Below are 22305 nucleotides of genomic sequence, written 5' to 3' on the forward strand. Positions count from 1 at the left end.
AGACGGTGAAGGGTCTGCCCACAATGAAGGAGACCTGGGTTTGATCCCTGGGTAGGGCAAATGGTAAACCACTCCAGTATTTGCCTGGAAAATTCTATGGACAGGGGAGTCTGGTGGGCTATAGCCCAGGGGGACACAAAGAGTCAGACATGACTGAGCAATTAACACTTAACACAAGGACTTGGGCAGACATTTCTCCAAAGAAGATACACAACAGTCAATAGGCATATGAAATGATGTTCAACATCACCAGTCATTAGGAAAATGCAAATGCAAACCACAATGAGATATCACTTTGTATCAATCAGGATGCCCACTATCAAAAGAACAGAAACTAACAAGTCCTCAAGAGGACCAGGAGAAGTTGAAAGCCTTGTGTATTCTAGGCACTAAGGTAAAATGGTACATCCATTATAGAAAATAGTGTGGAGGTTCCTCCACAAATTAAAGACAGAATTACAATCTAGAAATTCTACTTCTGGGTATATATCTAACATAATTCAAAGCAAGAACTTGAGCTGTTTGCATACCTGTGTTCACTGCAGCATTATTCATATAGCCAAAAGGTGGAAGCAAACCAAACATCTATCAACTGATGAATTAATAAAGTGTGGTATATACATACAATGGAGTATTCAGTTCAGTTCAGTTCAGTCGCTCAGTCGTGTCCGACTCTCCGCGACCCCATGAATCACAGCACGCCAGGCCTCCCTGTCCATCACCAACTCCCGGAGTTCACTCAAACTCATGTCCACAGAGTCGGTAATGCCATCCAGCCATCTCATTCTCTGTCGTCCCCTTCTCCTCCCGCCCCCAACCTTTCCCAGCATCAGAGTCTTTTCCAGTGAGTCAACTCTTCGCATGAGGTGGCCAAAGTATTGCAGTTTCAGCTTTAGCATCAGTCCTTCCAATGAACACCCAGGATCGATCTCCCTTAGAATGGACTGGTTGGATCTCCTTGCAGTCCAAGGGACTCTCAAGAGTCTTCTCCAACACCACAGTTCAAAAGCACCAATTCTTCGGCGATCAGCTTTCTTCACAGTCCAACTCTCACATCCATACATGACCACGGGAAAAACCATTGCCTTGACTAGACGGACCTTTGTTGGCAAAGTAATGTCTCTGCTTTTTAATATATTATCAAGGTTGTGTAGTTTTAAAAAATGGGAAATCCTGTCATATGAAGACATTATACTAAGTGAAATAAACCAGTCACAAAAGGACAGATACTATGCATTTCCTATCACAAGAAGTATCTCTCTAAGGTAGTCCAAGTAACAGCAACAGAAAATAGAAAAATGTTTACCAAGGGCTAGAGGCAGGGTGAATAAGTGTTTAGTGGATACAGAGTTTCAGTGTTATAAAATGAAAGGGTTGTAGAGATCCATTGTACAACAATGTGAATACTTAACACTACTGAACTGTACACTTAAAACATAGTTAAGATGGTAAATTTAGTGTTAAGGTTCCACCATTCTATAGATAAGCAGATTGCACTCATTTCACATGCTAGCAAGGTAATGTTCAAAAACCTTCATGCTAAGCTTTAGCACTACATGAACTGAGAACTTCCAGTACAAGCGAGATTTAGAAAAGGCAGAGGAACCAGAGGTCACATTGCCAACATCTGTTGGATCATAGAAAAAGCAAGGGAATTCCAGAAAAACATCTACTTCTGCTTCATTGACTATGCTGAAGGCTTTGATTTTGTGGATCACAACAAACTGTGGAAAATTCTTCAAGAGATGGGAATACCAGACCACCTTACCTGTCTCTTGAGAAACCTGTATGCAGGTCAAGAAGCAACAGTTAGAACCAGACATGATGGAACAATGGACTGGTTCAAAATTGGAAAAGGAGTACATCAAGGCTGTATATTGTCACTCTGCTTAGTTAACTTATTTGCAGAGTACATCATGTGAAATGCTGAGCTGGTTGAAGCACAAGCTGGAATCAACACTGCCTGGAGAAATATCAACAACCTCAGCTATGCAGATGATAACACTCTAATGGCAGAAACTGAAGAGAACTGAAGAGCCTTTTGATGAAGGTGAAAGAGGAGAGAGAAAAAGCTGGTCTAAAACTCAACATTCAAAAAACGAAGATCATGACATCCAGTCCCATCACTTCATGGCAAATAGAGGGGGAAACAGTGGCAGACTTTATTTTCTTGGGCTCCAAAATCAGTGAGGATGGTGACTGCAGCCACAAAATTAAAAGATGCTTGCTCCTTGGAAGAAAAGCTATGACCAACCTAGACAACATATTAAAAAGCAGAGACATCACTTTGCTGACAAAGGCCTGCAGAGTCAAAGCTAAGGTTTTTCCAGTAGTCATGTATGGATATGAGAGCTGGACCATCAAGAAGGTTGAGTGTCGAAGTTTGATGCTTTCAAACTGTGGTGCTGGAGAAGACTGTTTAGTCCCTTGGACAGCAAGAAGATCAAACCAGTCAATCCTAAAGGAAATCAGTCCTTAATATTCATTGGAAGGACTGATGCTAAAGCTGAAGCTCCAATACTTTGGCCACTTGATGTGAAGGGCTGACTCATTGGAAAAGACCCAGATGCTGGGACAGATTGAGGGCAGGAGGAGAAGGGGGTGACAGAGGATGAGATGGTTGGATGGAATCACCAACTCAATGGACATTAGTCTGAGCAAACTCCAGGAGATAGTGAAGGACAGGGAAGCCTAGTGTGCTGCAGTTCAAGGGGTCACAAAGAGTTGGGCACAACTTAGTGAATGAACAACATAGATAAGTATTAATAAAAACACAGGCATTAGAGCCTTAATATTCTTTGTGAAGGACTATCATTTATTTTTCTAATTCTGTTCTTATTTTTTATCCCAATAACACAATAAAGTAAAAATAAGTAATACCTTAAGACTAGGATACAATATTTGTAAAAGACATATCTGATAAAGGATTGTTATCCAAAATATACCAAAGAAATGATATCAATTTTCACAATATGAAAATGAGTAATCTGATTTAAAAATTGGGGAAAAGACCTAATAGACACCTCACCAAAGAAGATATTCAAATGCAAGTAAGCATATGGAATTATGTTCAACACCATATATCATTAGGGAATTGCAAATTAAGACCAAAATGAGATATCACTATACAGTCTTTGCTACTGCTACTGCTAAGTCACTTCAGTCGTGTGTGACTGTGTGACCCCATAGACGGAAGCCCACCAGGCTCCTCCGTCCCTGGGATTCTCCAGGCAAGAACACTGGAGTGGGTTGCCATTTCCTTCTCCAATACAGTCTTTAGCATGGGCAAAATCTAGAATACTAACAAATGCTGGCCAGGATGTGGAGCAACAGAACTCTCATTTACTGCTTATGGGAAATGCAAAATGGGTAGCTATGTTGGAGATAGTCTGGAATTCTTACAAAACTAAACATATTCTTACCATATGATCCAGATCACACTCTTTGGTTTTTACCAAAATGAATTGAAATCTTATATTCACACAAAGACCTGCATATAGATGTTTATAATAGTTTTATTTGTAATGGCCAAAACATGGAAGCAACCACGATGTCCTTCAGTAAGCAAGTGACTATGAAATAAACTGGTGGGAGGGGGGAACTCATGTACACCCGGGGCGGATTCATGTCAATGTATGGCAAAACCAACCAATATAATATTGTAAAATAATTAGCCTCCAATAAAAATAAATTAAAAAAATTAAAAAAGAAAAAGATGAAAAGATGAAAAAAAAAGAAATAAACTGGTATATTTAGACAATGAAATATTATTTAGTGCTAAAAAGAAATGAGCTATCAAACCATGAAAAGATGGAGAAAACTCAAATGCATGTCACTAAGTGAAAAAAGCCAACTTGAAAAAGCTATATACTGTATGATTTTAACCACATGACACTAAGAAAAATGAAAAACTATGGAGACAGTAAAAGGAAGAGTGGTGACCAGGGGATGGAGGGAGGGATGAATAGGCTAAGCACAGTGGATATTTAGGGCAGTAAAATGATTCTGTATAATACTGTAATGGTTGAGACATGTCCTTATATATTTGTTCAGACTCACTGAACATACATGATCGAGAGTGAAAACTAACTAACCTAAACTGTGGACTATCACTGTGGGTGATAATGATACGTCATTGGAAGTTCACTGATTGTAACAAATATGCCACTCTGGTGGGGGGTACTGATTGTGAGGAAGGCTGTACCTGTATAGGGAAAAGGACTGTATATGAACTCCATAATTTCTGTTCAGTTTTGCGGCTCTAAAGACTAAAGTTTACATTAATTAAAATAAAATTTGCTCGGTATAAAAACTATTATTTGATTTGGACAAGTCAAAAATTTTATCAACAGGAATATTATTGTATAATAATAGTCAATGGCTAATTTGAATAAAAATTAAACTGAGATATTAAAAAAAACAATATCTTACAACTATCATATATGGAGGTGGAATATAAAATGGCATATGGCTGCTGTGGAAAACAGTTTGGTGATTCATAAAAACTAGAATCAACACATGACCTAGCAATTCCACTCCTAGTTACATACTGAAAAGAATGGGAAAGAGCTGTTTGAAACAAAAACTTGTACATGAATATTCATATCACCAACAATCCTAATAGCTCAAGCGAAATCACCCAGTTGTGTCCAACTCTTCGCGACCCCATGGACTGTAGCCCACCAGGCTCCTCCGTCCATGGAATTTTCCAGGCAAGAATCCTGGTGTGGGTTGCCATTTCCTCCTCCAGGGGATCTTCCCTACCCAGGAATCGAACCTGGGTCTCCTGCATTGCAGGCAGACACGTTACCATCTGAGCCACCTGGGAAGCACCCTAATAGCTCAAAGGTAGAAAGAAAACAAATGTCCATCAACTGATGAGTGGATAAACAAAATGTGGTATGGCTATATTACGGAGTATTATTCAATCAAAAGGAATGAAGTAATGATACATGCCACAACATGAATGAACCTCAAGAAGATAGCAACAAGCAAGAGAATGCAGACATAAAGGCCACATAGTATATGATTCCATTTATGTGAAATACCTACAACAGGTAAACCCACTGAGACAGAAAGAAGATTAGTGGTTGCCAGGGCCTGGGTGAGGGAGGAATGCAGGATGACTACTTAATGGCTATGGGGGTTTACCTTTTGGGGCAGTGAGAATGTTCTGGAACTAGACAGTGGTGATGGTTGCACAGCACTGAGAACGTATGAAATGCCACTGAAGTGTACATTTTAAAATGATGTGTTCTCACTATAATTTTTTTAAAAAAGAGAATGTACTACAAAACTTAATACCTTGATTTTTTCACTCTCTTTTTTCACTCGCTTTGCATTTTCGATAATGTAAACAGTGCTCTTATTGACTTCATTGTCAGCCCTGTGCCTCAGCCAATCCTCATATCCCTAGAATAAAAATAAGGACATAGTCAAACTCACATAATGAAGTAAAGTTGTTAATAAATTTCTACAACCCCTTCTCTGAGTCACAGCAGATACTTGTAGTTATAATATTACTCTCAATGCAGAATAAAGAGACAACACTGTAAATTTTTGCAGCAAAAATGAAAATATGCTTTCAAAATATCCCTTAGGTAAAAAGCTTTATTGCATTAAAAGGTTCCTCCATTCTAGAGATAAGTATTAATAAAAATACAGGTAATAGAGACTTAATATTCTTCAGTTGTGAAGGACTGATTTATTTTTCTAATTCTGTTCTTAGTCAAGTTAATGTTAATGTTCTCTACTTTTTAATTTGAAAGAAATTTTTTCCAGGTTTTATTTTCTTACAGACCAAATCACTTAAACACTTTCTTCCATATTAGACTGTTGGGAGTGATCATCTCATGGAAATATAACTCCTTCTCAGAGACAGAGAATAGAAAGAGCAAGTAGGATTATTTTGAAACAGTATCTATGATAAGTTTTAGAGATCAACAGTTAAATTTCTCCACTGACTTGGTGACAAAGAAAATATAAACTGATGTTCGTTTTTTAGAGTTAAAAGTAATGAGTTCATTTTCCTTTGGGCTTTCTTTGGTCTAGAGTAATTTAAGCCAAAAGAAGTAAGAATGGAGGAACTCCATTTGCTTGAGCACCATCTCCTTTTTTACATTACTTTGCTTTTTTTCCTTATAATAGGGTCTGTACCTTTTCAAATATAACTGTTTGAAAAGTCTCTTGATCGCCTTCCCCTTTTTCTCTCAGGTGCTATATATTGATTCCTATCCTGTCCTTCTTTAGGGCAAAGCTTAGGCTATCACTTCATATGGGCACTTTCAGTGATGTCAGTGAGGAAACAAAGGCCCCAACATGAACTAGTATTGGGAGTAAAATGAATCAGTAAGAGCTTTTTGAAAACCAAACAGGCTATTCTTGGAACCAGCAATTCTATGATGTTAAAGAAAATAATCTTAACAGCCTCAGGGAAATAACATTCCCAAAGTCTTTATTTAGCAACCAAACACTTGATAAAATATCCTTTCAGTTCTGGGTAGGCAAGATAGAAGACCAGATAACCCCAAAAAGAAAGGTAACCATGTTCTTTTTGGACATTCTTTGGGACGCTTTCTAAAGGACTTTGATAAGTACTGTCTAAAAGTCTCCTTGTAACCTGTCAGCTTCTGGTACAGGAAAGACATTGTTAACTACTCCTTAACCACGTTTCCTGTTTCCATTTTCAACTTCATTGGGAATTTGTCAAAAGCACTCCTTCAGTAGCATCAGAAAAGACAACAAAATTAAAGTATTTATACTCTTGAGTTCAGAGAAGGAAATGGCAACCCACTCCAGTACTCTTGCCTGGAGAATCCCATGGACAGAGGATTACAGTCCATGGGGTCACAAAGAGTTGGACGTGACTGAAGTGACTTAGCACACACACACACGCACTCTTGAGTTCTCTGCTATAGGTGGCAATTTAAAAAGTCCACAAGAATGGGAATTTTTCAGACAGATACAGCACATTGAAAAATGCAATGCACATCACAAATTTACTTCCCACTCCCTGAGAGAGGTGTACCTTCTACCTACTCTCCTTTTAGGGTTATATTCCTCCCTCCAAAAAAATAGGAAGAAAGGAGCAAAGAAATTAAAGATGTGTCTTATAACCATTTTAATGGGTTTTCAATAAGAACAAAATATAAATTCTCATGTCAGACAGGACTGAAATGCAAGCATAATTATAAATTAGAAATTTACCTGCTTGATGGCTGTAACAGTTATAACAAAGAAAAGTGGAAGTCCACTGGTAATTGGGCTAGTTGGTGTGTCTACTGTGACCTAGGTAAAGAAAGTAAATTGAGAGTAAAATGAAAAGAAGCCATTAACTTATATGTAGCTCTTACATGCTACAAACATTTCAGACAAAAATGTAAACAAAACATACCCCGGTAGCAGCGTGAATGTTAACCTTCCTTAAAACAAAAGCAATCCACATAGCCGTTAATTTAAGAAAATAGTTCTAAATTTAGGCTTAGTTTTCATGCCAGCTTGGACTAACCCCTAGACTGAAATATGTCCATTCATTTACCATCTGTCTGTTGAGCACCATTCTGTCAGCCTTTGTGCTATTATCAGCCAGGCTCTAGAGATGCTGCTTTATTTTAAACAAGATGGAGAAAAGTACCTGTCCTCATAAGAGCTGGCAACTTACAGTGAAAACCAGACATTAAAACAAGTCAAATTTGAAGAGTATATAGAAGTTAACTAGATGGAAGGGAGGGCTTCCTAGGCGCAGTGAGGCGCATATACAAAGTCTCTATGGGAGGAGGGCATGTGGCACCTGTGAGAAAATGAAGCCAGCGGCAAAAAAGCATGTGGTGTGAGAAGAGGCTGGAGGGGAGACAGGGGCCAGACCTAGCAGGGATCTCCAGACGAAAGTTCATTCTTTATCTCACAAACAGTGGGAAATAACTGAAGCTTTTAGGCAGGGAGAGGTCACGTGAACAGAACGACATTCCATAAAGGCCATTCTCATTGCTTTGTGGAAAATGGAATGGAAGGGAACAAAAGTGGAGGGAGGGAGTCCATCGAGGAGGCTAGTACACTCATCCAGGTAAGAGATGATGGCTTGGACGAGGGTGATAGCAGAAGTTCCACAGACATTTAGGAAGCAACACTGGTAAGGAATTTCTTGTAAGTGGTGGTTAAAAGTGTCTCCCAAGTATCTGATTAACATGGCTAGGTGGATGTTGTCATTCATTGAAACAGGAAATCCTGAAAGAGAACTAGATTTGAGGGAAAGAGGATCACAGGGTCACTCTCCTTTAACATAGCTCTGTGCCTTCTTCCACACACTGAGATATCAGTCTGGATTCCTCACCACGTAAGCTCTCTAATCTTTCAAGTCTTAAAGTCACCTATTCCTTGAAGTTTTCTCAAGCTTCTCTTGGGTAGGAAGAAAAATCATAACTTCCACTGTGTCTGCATAGCATTTTGCTCATACTAGTTTTACGACATTTACGACATTAAATTGAGTGAATACATGACTGTCTTTTTTGGCTATAAAGTAAATTCCTTCTGGGTGGAAAAGGCAATCTTGATCTTTACTGTACCTGCTAAAATCTTTGTTATCTGGACCACTGCCTGGCACACAGGTGCTTGCTGAACTGAACTGAAATGTGCTACATGCCAAGTGGAATGATTGTGTGCATAATCTTCTACACAGTTTATTTATTCTATGCTGTTCTGTAAGACATCTCACCATTGATCTAGAGGAGCTCCACCTCAAATGCCCGGTCATTCAAGACTGAAATTGGTTCTTCCTCATATCACAACCCAGACTGGTTTTAACTTGCAGGGCTAAATTGAATTATAGTACTATTTACTCAAAGTGGATAAACAGAAGCACTTAAGATCAGCAATGCATTTTATTGGGATGTTTTTGCTTCACTTAAAACAATGAAACGAGGAAAAAGAAAAACCTTTAATATAGTAAAATTTTCAAAGGGTAATTTTGGCAAGGGAAAGATTTTAATAGCTTATAGACTGAAAGATGGAAGATGCAATTTAAAATGTCTAAAATTTAAAACACAAAACATTAGTAGGAACACTGAGAAGCAAACCAATGTACAAGGATTTCATCCTTAAAGTAAATAAATGAGGAAAAGCAAAACTGGTGATCAAGAAGATAAGTGATAAATTTTCAATTAAACTGAAACTGGTGCTTAACAAAGTGAAACTATTAATTTGAACTACTTTCAATTTTCACATATACCATTGTATATAAAAGTACACAATGCATGTCCCTCTAAGATGAATAAAGATATGAAATCCATGAAAGTTTAAAAAAAGTAACAAAGTCTCAATAAGTTTTCTAGTGAAAGAGCTACTTTAGAAATATATAAAATTGAGTACAGCTTAAAATATATTAGTACTTTAAAAAGTGTTATTATAATAAGCCATGAAACAACTTTTTAATCACAGGGCATTTAAAGGTTAGAAACGGATTGAAAATCTGCTTGAAGAAATGAAGTTTCTAATAGAGCTCTTACCTGTACAAGAAAAATGATAAGAAAATAAAAATTTGCAATTCTTCTAAACTGTTCAAACAGATTCTTTGGGAGGAAATTCCAAAGTGTATACTATATGGGAGGGGAAAAAAAGATTATTAGAAAGGAAACTTGGAAAAGATTCTAGATTATCACAATTTTAAAACATATTAAAACCCAAACCTCACAGATGAATAAGTGTGTGCTTAGAGGTATAGCATATAAACACTCTGCAGGAGTGAAGTTTTCACTTGAAGCATTCTGACTGGGCCATCTGTACTTTAGCTTTGCTTTCCCTGGCCCAATCTAAATTAGGTTCCCTGTTATCTGCTTTCATATCACCCTATACTTCCCTGGGATCACGCGTTTCAGTGAATAATTATGTGTGCATATTTTAATTAAAATTTCTCCCTCGAGAGGCACTGAGATCTAAGAGGGCCGACTATTCATCTAGTCTTTTTATTACTTTTCTCCAACTCCTAGCACAGTGCCTGACATAAAGAAGACACTCAATAAATTAGTTGAATGAATGAACTAATTAAACTAATTTTTCTGGCTGTGCTAAGCTTTGGAATCTTGATCATCATCACAGATAAAATTCTGTCCCTATCACTGCTTCCCACCTCCATGACATCCTTGGTGTACACATAACTTTAGGTCATAGACAGCTTACATTTTAATCAACAACATACCAACCTTGTACTTTGATTAACAGGCAGTGAGTGGGTAAAGGTTTCAATGCTAAATTGTACACGCGTAGGAGGAGAAAACTCTTGTGCCAGCTGTCAAATCACAAAGACTTTCTCACTGGTACCTTAAGCTCAAGGACCTGGGCATTTTAAAATCACCCAAATCTGCATTTTCTAGATGTCTTAATAAAGACCAGAAACCAGAAAGAAAGAAATGTTTCTTAACCTAAAGATCTAAGTTTATACTTGCACAGTCTCCATTTGTGAGAAAATATTCATTATATTAGGTAAGGTGACTGAAAAAGCCAAAGTTGCAGAGCATGATACAATAGATGGGGCTTCACTACTAACCTCCCTTTAAAAGGTGTATAGGCCCAAGGTTCAGGGAATCCCAAGAATAGAAAGATGAATGGAGGCAAATATATTCAGTGAAGCAGCTGCATTACAACCAACAGCCAACCTAGAAGGTTCTTCTCCCAGGGTTCATAGAAGTGCCTCAGGGAAGCCTATTCAACACAAAGTGCATACTTGTGTGTGGATATGTATCACTTGGGAGAAGAGAGTCCACAGTTTTCAGATCCCCAAGGCAGTGTGTGACCAAAAAGAAAAGGTATCAAAACCACAGGTCCAGTCACTTTGAAGCACATAACTGTCCCGATGACTGAAGGTCAGTTTTCTAAAACAACAAACTAAACTCCAAAAGGCTAACAGCTGAGCTTCTGGCTTGTTGACCTTCTGTTCCTTAAGTAAAGGGTTTTAAATTAAACAAACAAACATTGGGACTGTGAGAGTCCTCTGTGGGGTGTGAACATGTCGAATGGAACATTTTTGTTGTTGTTTCTAGGCCCCCACTGTTTTCCTCTGTTTTAACTTCCTAAATGAACTGCTTCCTTGAGGAACTCTGGTCAGTCTCTTGATAGGCAACAATTACTATATTCCCTCTTCTTTCCTATATCAGATCATAAACTACTAAGAGGTCAGAGAACATATAAACATATGAACAGTGTTCAGCATGTAGAAGGTATACAAGAAATGTTGACCGAAACTTGTGTTTTGGCCATTTCCTCCACTGCTCTAACTAAAAAGTAAATTAAGCTTCTTGTCTCTGTTGTAATACAAATGCAATATAGCATACATTATTTCAATGCAGACTAAGAGAAGCCTACTTTTAAATAGTGTTCTAATTAAAACTGAAATGGAATGAAAGCTATATATACCAAGTTATTAAAATTGACTTGTTTACCTAAAAAGTAAACTCTTAGACTTAAGTCAGTTGCTACAAACCAAAAATAATTTTAACTCACAGGAAGAAAATGTTTAGAGCATTTGTTTCATACATGATGTTGAAAATGGACATTATTTTGGTCAAAAGTCAGTTCTTGCTCAGAGAAGTCAGTAAGTGGATCTTCCATACTATCTTAACATGTAAGCCTAAACTAAAAAAGCAACCCTGACATCTAGAACATGTTTTAAAAGTTTCTTGGTGGCTCAGACGGTAAAGCGTCTGCATGCAATGAGGGAGACCTGGGTTTAATCCTTGGCTCGGGAAGATCCCCTGGAGAAGGAAATGGCAACCCACTCCAGTGCCCTTGCCTGGAAAATCCCATAGGCGGAGGAGCCTGGTAGGCTACAGTCCATGGGGTCGCAAAGAGTCGGACACGACTGAGTGGCTTCACTTTCACTTTCTACAAAAGTTTCTTCAGAAAAATGCCAGCTTCCCAAGTATGTGCAATGCATTTTCATTTTCCCTATAGTGAATCCCATGGACGGAGAAGCCTGGTAGGCTACAGTCCACAGGGTCACAAAGAGTCGGACACGACTGAGCGACAGAACGGAACGGATAGTGAATTAAACAACTGGTACACCAACTGTGGCCTTTGATTGAAACAACTGTGGGTCCCCCCCTCACAAATCTATCATCTAATATAATTTGAAATCAAAACCTTGTAATTTTGATAAATAACTTTCCTAATTTAAAGGAGAGAGTATGAATGGAATCTCAGTTTTGAGAGTCTATTAAATTGAAAATTTTTAAACAAAAGGAAACTTTAGAACACTACATGTTTTTACCCAAAGTCCAAAAGTTTTCTAATTTAGCCTTTAAAATGCTGATGAGAAAGCTAAAGCTCCAAATAACTTGTTCTAATATTTCTGTGCATCATGAGGAAAGCGTTAGCAGCTAAAATGAAGTAGCTAACTATGTAAAGTGGCAAAGTCAACAACCAGTTGTGAAGGAGCACTGACTTTTCTTACTACTGGCATCTGAAAGCGATGTAACAAAATAACTGTACTTGAAGATTAGTTGTAAATAAATAAGCAAAGCTCTAGGTTAAATAATTGTTCACTTTGCTAAATGACTGTATCCACGTGATTATCAACTCTCCTTGATGTAGGCAGTAAATCCAATTTTGAGCATCACAGCAGCCTACTTTCATTTTCATTACCAATGTCAGGCAGAACCTTTGCTTTTTCAAAGTATCACTCTTTCTACCATAAATTCAGAACAGCAAAAGGAGTTACCAAGACAGTACTACATTAGGATTTAATAACTTTAGCTTAAAAGGCACCTTCAGGGAGTTTGATAAAATGCAAAGACATGTCTAAGAAATTCTACTGATGCTTTTGATTTTTAAAATGAGAGAAAATGCTAGTGTAATTTTAGTCTTGAAACTTTAATACATTCTTTCATATAGGAGAAGTTAAGTTTAACCTTGGGCATAGCTTCAAAGAGTTAGGAGGAGCTCCCTGATTCTTATCCCACTGAAGGGCCTCCAAGATGAGGCTCAGAAGTTTTAAATGAAAAAAAAAAAGTAGAATAGAGAAAAATGATGGAACCTAAGATCTTAAAGATCTAGTCTCTTTTGCTGCAGAAGGGGATTTCCAAGTTTTGTACCAGCTACAAAATTCTAGTGATTCCCAAAGGTCCCTGCTGAGTGCACTCAAGTAGGAAGGCCAAAGAGAACAAATTTTTCTAAACAAAGTATTTGTGTATCCCAAAAGAAGAAAAGGATGCTAATTTTGCAAGTTAATAAAACTTAAATTTTTATCAAAGTGTTATTTTCAGTGTTCCTGTATTAACAGGACTTATTCCCAGTGATATTACATTACTGATGACATCTGTAAACAAAGAAAAGGCAGCCAACTGAGAAAGGTATTTTTATTATTGAATGGTTTAGAAAGGAAAGCAACACTTGCCACAGTGTTGTACATTTCTTCAGCTAAAAGATTCTGGTGCAAATACCATCAGCCAAAGGGCAATGTGAGGAAGAGAAAGTCAAATTATGAAACATTTTTCTCTCCAAACTGGACCTGTAGGCTTCTTTTTAAAATAATGGCTCTGCATATTTGAAACACAGGAGACTGAGGAAATCAATACTACTGCTCAGGACTGTAGTAATAATAATAATAATCACAAAAACATAAATTACAATAGCAGTTACCATCTACTGAGTTGTTACTGCATGCCAAGCACAGTGCTTCGATATTTTCTGTGAATTACTTTATCTGCATCACAATCCTGTGAGATAAGTAGTTAATAGCCTCATTTTACAGATAAGAAAATAGGGACACAGGAAAGTATATAACTTTAACTTCAAACAAAGATCTCCTGTTTTTAAGGGTGAAGCTTTTTACCACTATACGTTCCCTTATAACTATTTATTGTACTAAAATTTCATTCTTTTTGTGAAGTCAGTATACTGTCAGTTCCTCTGTTATGAAAAACAGATCAGTTAATAAGCAGTTAACTAGACAAACGGTAAAAATAAAATATCTACAAAGAAAAAGATGTGTTAGTCTATCAATGTAGACACATTCACTACTGTGGTTTCTAAAACACATACATATATACTGTATATGCAAATATGTTTAGAACCAGTTTGTATTTGCCCGTGAATTCCTTATTCTTTAAAAAACATCCTATTGCATTGTTTTGACTACTGGCAAAACTAAAGTTAAAATATGAAAAATATTATATGAAATACGAAAACAGTTGAGAATTAACTGAGTTTTATATGTTCCTTTAATATGCAAAAATACATGGTATATTACAACAAGTGGATCTTCACTAGCTCAGTGAAAAGTCACTTGACTATCAGTGTGTCGCTTTACCATTTTCCACATAAAGCACTATGGGAAACAATAATTCCCTAAAAAGTAAAGGAGAGAAAACTGAGGGAGGAGCCCGAATAGCACTATGATATGAAAACAGCTCTTTATTCAGAGCCACTATATCTTATAAAGCAGTTCTGTTCCTGGCTTTATCACTAACTCTGCTTCAAGACCATGGCACTAACTTAAGTTCTCTGGGTTTGCTTTCTCCATCTGTAAAGTCAGGGAGTTGAACAAGAGGATCTCTTAGGATGTTTCAGTTCTGTATTAAGCTCATGATTTTGAGCCAAAGGACTACTATTGACTGTTTTCTTGAATACTAAGGGTGAGTCACAATTTTCAGTGAAAGAACTATTCACTATCTCAGGCACAGGTACAGAAACTTCTAGCTGACAATAAATTTCTGCCACAAGGTTAAAGATTAACAGGAAACAGACATTTTAAACTCATAGTGTTCTATAGTCCAATGGATCTGCTCATTAGGTAACACAGTTTTCAATCATTCTGTCCACATTTTACATGCTACTCTCCCAGCTAAGTACAATCTGTCTGCATTATATCACTACCTAAACAGAAATCACATGTTTGAAAATTAAAATGTTAAATTTGCAAAGGAAGGGTATAACTTTGTGTTTCAGATCCTCGGTGTCTGTCAACATGCAATGAACCAATTGTCACCAACATTTGAGGTCTGCCTTATCATGCTGCATGAGGAAGCGAGGAAAATTATCAAGATCTGTGCCATACTAGAAGACACAGCAGTCTCTAGATGGTGCCAGCACCTAGCACCTAACCTCCTCAGTCAAGGGGAAAGATTAGCAGACTAATATTTGTAGATTGATGACTACTGGGTACTATGAGTTATAAAGAATGCTTTCATGTATGGGACATAAGCTCCATTTCACTAATGAAGACATTCAGACTGAGAAATTAGTTTGCCCAAAGTTACACAGCTAGTAAATGATCAGACCAGGATTTAAACAGGTCTTCAGGCCACTTCTTCTAGCATTCAGTTCAGTTCAGTTCAATTGCTCAGTCGTGTCCGACTCTTTGCGACCCCGTGAATCACAGCACGCCAGGCCTCCCTGTCTATCACCAACTCCCAGAGTTCACTCAAACTCATGTCCGTTGAGTTGGTGATGCCATCCAGCCATCTCACACAATGCGAAATAAAGTAAGATGATTATTCAAATGGTAACACAGCTATCATGATTGAACCCTTAACTGTTCAAGCAGTATACAGAACAGAATGTACCCTTTAGGATCTAGGAGTGTATTTGAGAAGCTCTGCAATGGAACAGAAAGAGATACAAATGTCACTCTAAGATAACACCCTCTGGAAGAATGTAAATTATTTACAACCCAGTCCATCCACACAAGGGCAATGCAGGAAACTATGGGCAAGTAAATAATTCCACTTTTAGCACACTTTAAGGCTTAAAGTCATACATATAATCAACAAGCATGATGAATCATAATGGAGAGCAAGGAAACACTCTTTCAGCTATAACGAGACAAAGTGATGCTTTTAAAGAAACTGCCTTTTGGTGCAGTAACTACTACAGTTGGTCTATGATTGGTACAAATGCGCATTCAGGAATACATATATAAATGTCTCAGCTTACAGCATAAATAAAAATAAGTACTATTTGGCTTACTATATGAACATCTATTGAGTTAAAAAAAACAACTTACCTTAGATGAGACTATTCTATTATCACAAAATTTTTGTGCAATGTATGCTTCAGTTTCTGAAACTGGATGATTGCCAACAAATACTGTGCGTGTACCAACTCGCTTCTCTTCTCCAGCACACTGACCAAGAGAAAGAGGAAAACAGATCAGTTTTTCATCACATTTCTCCATGCTTCTACGGAGCACAGAATTCTTGTCTAAGTGTCTAAGCATGTTTGGCTATTGTCTAGAGAGAGAATAGCAGAGAGTAGAAACCTTGTTAGGAAATTCAAACTCCACTTTTAGTAAAAGTTTTGTTTAGGCCAACTGCTCTGAGGCCAACACTGCAATTCTAAATGTTTAAATTGAAGTATCCTAGAGAAACAGTATTTTTACTGCCAAGCATTTTCTTTCATCTACAGGATCTCAACCATCACTGTCACAGCAACACACTAATTTAGAAAAGGTCAGATTGGGAATATTTATTACACAAGAAGTGTTGAAGACAACCTTGTAAATTTCATGATCAGACAGCAGAAAGCAGAATGCAAAATTCTTATAAACTGAAAATAATTGCTTATAAATACACAGGAATGTAGAATGGCTGCCTCTATTAATGGAGTGATCAACTATTTCTAGAAAGAAAAGTTGCAATTCTTTGGCTTTTCAAGGAAAGATATTCTTTTGTGATCTCTCAGAACTTATTGTCAAAAAGTCCCATTTCACACAATATAACTCTAATGCTCATTCTGTATTTTTAAAAAGTAGATTCGTTGAATCTAGAAGCTACAAGATTCAGGTCCATTTTTACTTCACAGTTTTATATCACTGAGGCTTCACTCTGTTTTCTCATCTTAAATCAGTATAATATACTTTCTTATATAAATCTAGAAGAGTCTCTTAAGTTTTTTAGTTAATCTTTTTAATCGGAGGATAACTACTGTACAATATCATGATGAGTTTTGCCATGAATCAGCCACAGGTACACATGTGTCCTCTCATCCTGAACCGCCCCCCATGCTCCCTCCCCACCCTATTCCTCTGGATTGTCCCAGAGTACTGGGTTTGGGTGCCCTGCTTCATGTACTGAATTTGTACTGGTCATCTATTTTACATATAGTAACGTACGTGTTTCAATGCTATTCTCTCAAATCATCCCACCCTCGCCTTCTCCCGGAGTCCGCAAGTCTGTTCTTTACATCTGTGTCTGTTTTGCTGCCCTGCATATAGGATCGTCATTACCATCTTTCTAAATGGAATAGTCTCTTTTGATGGCACTGTTTTTACATGTTTGAGACAACCATTTATTTAAGTCAAAGTATGACAGAAACCAATATCCACTTATATATTTCCTTATTTTTTAAAAAAGAGCATAATTCCACAACCTAAAATGCTTTAAAGTATGTAGCCACAAAGATTTCTGTTCAATGATCTATTTAAAGGTCAAAGATATAACTCTCTACCCCTGAAATAATCATTTTAAGCAAGACTACTTAGAGGTTGCAAAGTTCTCCAAATGTCTATGTTTTGGTGTATTCCAGTCTGAATTTCTGTACCTCAAAACAGATAGAGGGAAAATAATTTTTCAGACTGAAAAAAAAAATCACCTTAAAATATGGTAAGACCTCTTGCTTCACCATCTTCATTTGAAGTTTATTAAGTAATTATCTAGTGGGGTATGGCCTCCAAAATCGATAGGGAATCACTGGAAAAGTAACTGAGATAAACTGAAGTAGGAGAGATTTAGGCTGTATATAAGTGATAACTACTGGAAATACACTCTGGCATGGGCTAAGGGAGCTTGTGGGAATTCAATCTACGGCAATCTGGAAAAAGTCACAAAGTCATCAATGCTCGACAATTGCTATTCACCCGCCTGCCCCAAGACAGGGCATTAGAACAACTGATTGAACAAGGTCCTTCGCATGCTAAGGGTCAGTGATTAACATGTAAAGTTTCAAACAGTTCCTGGAAACCAGTAAACAATACCTTTACCTGAATGGTAACTATATAAATTTTGATTTAGGGACTAACTTTGTTTGCAACTGTAATATACAGGGTCTGAACACAGAAGAGCACTACATATCCCATAATACCCATTTTGCAAAAAGTAAATACACCTTCTTAAAAGTATAATTTACTCTGTTTCCCTCCCCTAGCTTTCTGTTGCAAGTTACAGTCCCACTGTAGTCTCTGCAACAGACCAGAAATTGTCAAGTTCATACACACACTACAATTTAAATTCTTTCAATTGATAGTCACATGGCTATCTAGTTTTTCACCCAAGAAGTGGCTAGAGTAAATAAGCAAGAACCACCTTTCATGCCAGTTCTCAGATCATTCAACAAATGAAAAGGGGGAAGAGGAAAGAGGTAGAAGACCAGTGAAGCGGGATGTTTCCTGCACTGCCATTACAGATTGTTTCCCTCAGTTAACAGTGGCCACAGATTAACTTAAAACCAAACTGAACTAGCACTACCCCAATTCTGAATTGTCTTCGACTTTCTTCTGTGGCAGATAACTTTCCAAAGAACAAAAGGAAGGTACAAGCATAAAGCAATTTTTCAGGCACGTGATATTTTTATGAATTTTGCATTTGTATAGCATTTATAGTTTTACTAAGAGCTCTCCCCATACTTCATCTCTGATTTCTTTCAAGTGACCTCTATCTCCATTAAATAGGAGAAAATGGATTGAAATTGCTGTGCAGGTTTGTGGAGGGAGAGAGGGTATGGGAGATCCAGACAATGATCATTGTTAGATGAGGAAATAGGAGCCTGAGAGAAGTTGTAGAATGTATGCTCCTGAGGATTTTTCCAAAAAAGGGCAAAGTCTCCTCAGGTCAGGTGTGTTGAAGTTTGGAACTGCCTGAGGACTGGGTCTGGGGTGGGGTGAAATAGATGACTTTTCCATATCTGTCAACTTAAAAATCTGCAATTTCTGGTAGAATTTGTTTCAACTCTGTAATGTTGCTTGGTTCACATAAAAATGGCAAAGCTGACTGTATGTGTAAATTCATTGTAATTTTCCACTTCTGCCAATGTAGTGTTAAAACAGTGGTTTTAGCTCCTGTGATTTTGAATAATGTAGGTCCCTTTGCCAAGGGAGAGAAACTCTAAATAGGAATTACAAAAAAAAAAAAATCCTGTTTGGATGGCACACAATGTAGTCTAGAGTGGGAATGTATGATTCCTACCACTCCGTAATGAATTTTAATTCATTAGGAGTCCATCCTGTGTTGAAGTGCTTCCCATGCAAATGTCCTTAGGAATGGCATTTATTAAAATTTAAATGAGTTGGCACCAATTCTATTTTAATGACATATCATACACACTACAATTAAAAGGTTGGAAAATATTTAAAAGTATATTTATAGTGTATGAATTAGCACAAAAGTCAATTTAATTTTCTTATTCATGATAAAAATCACCCTTTTGTACTCCTGAATTATAAACTGAATCCTGTTTTAAAAACAAACAAACAAAAAAACTCCAATAATTTATTCAAGGCATAGTCTCTCAAAAAACATCAGAGTAGGGCTTCCCTGATGGTCCAGTGGTTGAGAAACTGCCTGCCAATGCAGGGCACACAGGTTTGATCCCTGGTCCATGAAGATCCCACATTCTGCAGAGCAACCAGGCCCATGCACCATAACTACTGAGCCCACACATCTCAACTACTTAACTCTAACCCTAGAGCCTGTGCTCCACAACAAGAGAAGCCACTGCAATGAGAAGCCCATGCACTGCAACTAGAGAGGAGCCTCCACTCACCACAATGAGAGAAAAGTCCATGCAGAGCAAAAAATAAAATAAATAAATCTTAAACAACAACAACAACTGAGAGTAAAATGGTACTGTTATTCAACTAGTACCATCTTAAAATCCTATGCCTTTGCTGCTGCTGCTGCTGCTAAGTCACTTCAGTCGTGTCCGACTCTGTGAGACCCCATAGACGGAAGCCCACCAGGCTCCCCCGTCCCTGGGATTCTCCAGGCAAGAACATTGGAGTGGGTTGCCATTTCCTTCTCCAATGTGTGAAAGTGAAAAGGGAAAGTGAAGTCGCTCAGTCGTGTCCGACGCTAGTCATAAACAAAAAAAAGGTGCTGGAAGTATAATTTGTTTCTTGATTGTCTCTAGACCAGTGACTCAATAAGAACTGAGGGAAAACAGAGAACTCAACACAAGACTGTCATCATGAAAGCTAGCACAGTTTCTAAAACACAGCTCACCTCTCCATCCATTCCACATATTGGCAGACTTGAATTTATCCATTAGTCATAGATCAGTGGTTCTTAAGTCCAGCCACACATTGGCTTTAAACATAATACCAATGGCTGGGTCTTTTTATTTAATTTTTCTAGAAGCTCCCCAGGTGACAGTTCTAATTTGCAGTCAGGACTGAGAATTACTGCTACAGAACCTCACTCTTTGAATTAGTGATTGACTTTAATGAACATCCTACAAGTTTTTAGTATACCAGGCATAATGCTACACTTCTAAAGCAATCAAAATAATTTAAATAATTAGCTTTTCAAAGAACAAAAAATACAAATAACCATCAAGTAGTAACCCTTCCAAACATTTTAAGCTGTTCACAAAATGAGATTCGTCAATACTCATTTTGCATGTATCTACTACCCATTGATCATTCAGATCATTGATAATGAAAATTACAGGCCCTGAAAACATGCAAAGCTACTCAGATTATCAGCAAATAATCAATAATGTAATCTCCAACAATCACAGCATTACTTTTATTGATCATCAAACTGCTCTCTGTGAGTTACTAAAGCAAGTAAGAGGACAGCTCTACTTATCGGTGGGTTCCACGTCTGTGGATTCCAGCAACTTCAGATTGAAAATATTTCATGGGTGGGGGAAGATCCAGAAATTCCAAAAAGCAAAACTTGAATTTGTCACGCACCTAAAAACTACTTACATAGCATTTACATTGTACTAGGTATTGTAAATAATCTAGAGATGATTTAAATTATATGAGAGACGTATGTAGCTTACATGCAAATACTATGCCATTTTACAGGACTCAAGCATCTGAGGGTCCTGAAATCAATCCCCTGCAGACATTGAAGGATGACTATATTTACTCTAAACTGAACAAAGAATCCTTATTAATAATCTGAACACTTGGCAATGATTTAAAACTATTCTCCACATTCCAGCCCCAAAGCTATTTTTTTCTCTGAAGCACTAGTGTTTTTGAACAGTATAATCAGTCTTTAAAAGGTCAAACAAATTCATGAAAGACAGAGCATTTCATGAAAATCTCAGCATTTCTATACTAAAGTTGCAAAAGTGAAAGTGAAAGTCGCTCAGTAGTGTCTGACTCTTTGTGACCCCCGTGGACTGCACAGTCCATGGAATTCTCAAGGCCTTTCTCCAGGGGATCTTCCCAACCCAGGAGTCGAACCCAAGTCTCCCACATTACAGACCGATTCTTTAGCAGCTGAGCCACAAGGGAAGTCAAGAATATTGGAGTGGGTAGCCTATCCCTTCTCCAGGCGATCTTCCCAACCCAGGAATTGAACAGGGGTCTCCTGCATTGCAGGCGGATTTTTTTTTTTACCAACTGAGCTATGAGGGAAGCCCACTGAGGGTGGAAGTTCTATACAAGGTTAGAAGCACTCCAGTGCCAGGCAACATTGCCAGTGTATTAAGCTTCCTGGTTAAGATTGCTACAATGAATTCAGTGGTCAAATTGCTGAGGCTTCTAAGCCCATCTCATTATAACAAGCCAAGAATAGCCTTCATGTCTAATTTACAGTCGTAACTCTAAAACGAGTCTTAAAAATTGCACTTTTTGATTTTGCTTTTCCTGTATCTTAAGTGATGAAGCTGTCTCTCCTTTGCTAGAGGAAGTGAAGCAAGATTGAGCGAAGGCATTTTCTCTTCTTGCCTTTAAAGCTTAATTATGGTTATATTAATCAATATTCTCAAACACCTGAGCAAAACACAACTGAATATCCAAAGTACATCCCTAGGCATGCAGGTAATCTCTAGGCAGGAATTACCCGAGGGCAGCACATTTAATTGAATAACTCCTATAGGAAAAGGATATTAAGCGCCAGAAAAACACTGCAATCAGCAAGTACAAAGCTTAGGAAAAAGCAGTGACCATGAGGACTTGGATAAGAACAACGCCATGTTTGGAAGCTCAGGGTAAAGCTTTCATCATCTAAATGTGATCCACTGAGCAGTTTAATTTCACCAGAAACAATCGATTCTAAGTGTTCCTTTTGTGATCCTTTCCCCCACCATGTCCTCACCCCAAGGACCTCAGGGCTACAGAAACAGGGCTCTGAAGAAGAAATGCAG

General features: G+C 37.7%; 1 protein-coding gene across 7 annotated transcripts in view; it reads right to left on the reverse strand.

Annotated features, from left to right (window-relative positions):
- The window catches only part of ATP11C (ATPase phospholipid transporting 11C (ATP11C blood group)), a 180853-nt gene that overhangs the window by 84303 nt on the left and 74245 nt on the right, over positions 1-22305 (reverse strand). For 6 of the 7 annotated variants that reach the window (XM_055438206.2, XM_055438209.2, XM_055438211.2 and 3 more), the window contains exons 2-5: positions 15992-16111; positions 9501-9590; positions 7207-7287; positions 5305-5412 (exon numbers count right to left, since the gene is read on the reverse strand). In XM_055438206.2, coding sequence (XP_055294181.1) covers positions 5305-5412; positions 7207-7287; positions 9501-9590; positions 15992-16111 — 399 coding nt within the window. The remainder of the gene's footprint in view (positions 1-5304; positions 5413-7206; positions 7288-9500; positions 9591-15991; positions 16112-22305) is intronic. The other variant, XM_055438212.2, reaches the window with a different exon arrangement.

The sequence above is a fragment of the Moschus berezovskii genome, chromosome X (genome assembly GCF_049115385.1).
Source record: "Moschus berezovskii isolate FMDL1 chromosome X, NW_MosBer_1.0, whole genome shotgun sequence".
NCBI classification, from domain to species: Eukaryota; Metazoa; Chordata; class Mammalia; order Artiodactyla; family Moschidae; genus Moschus; species Moschus berezovskii.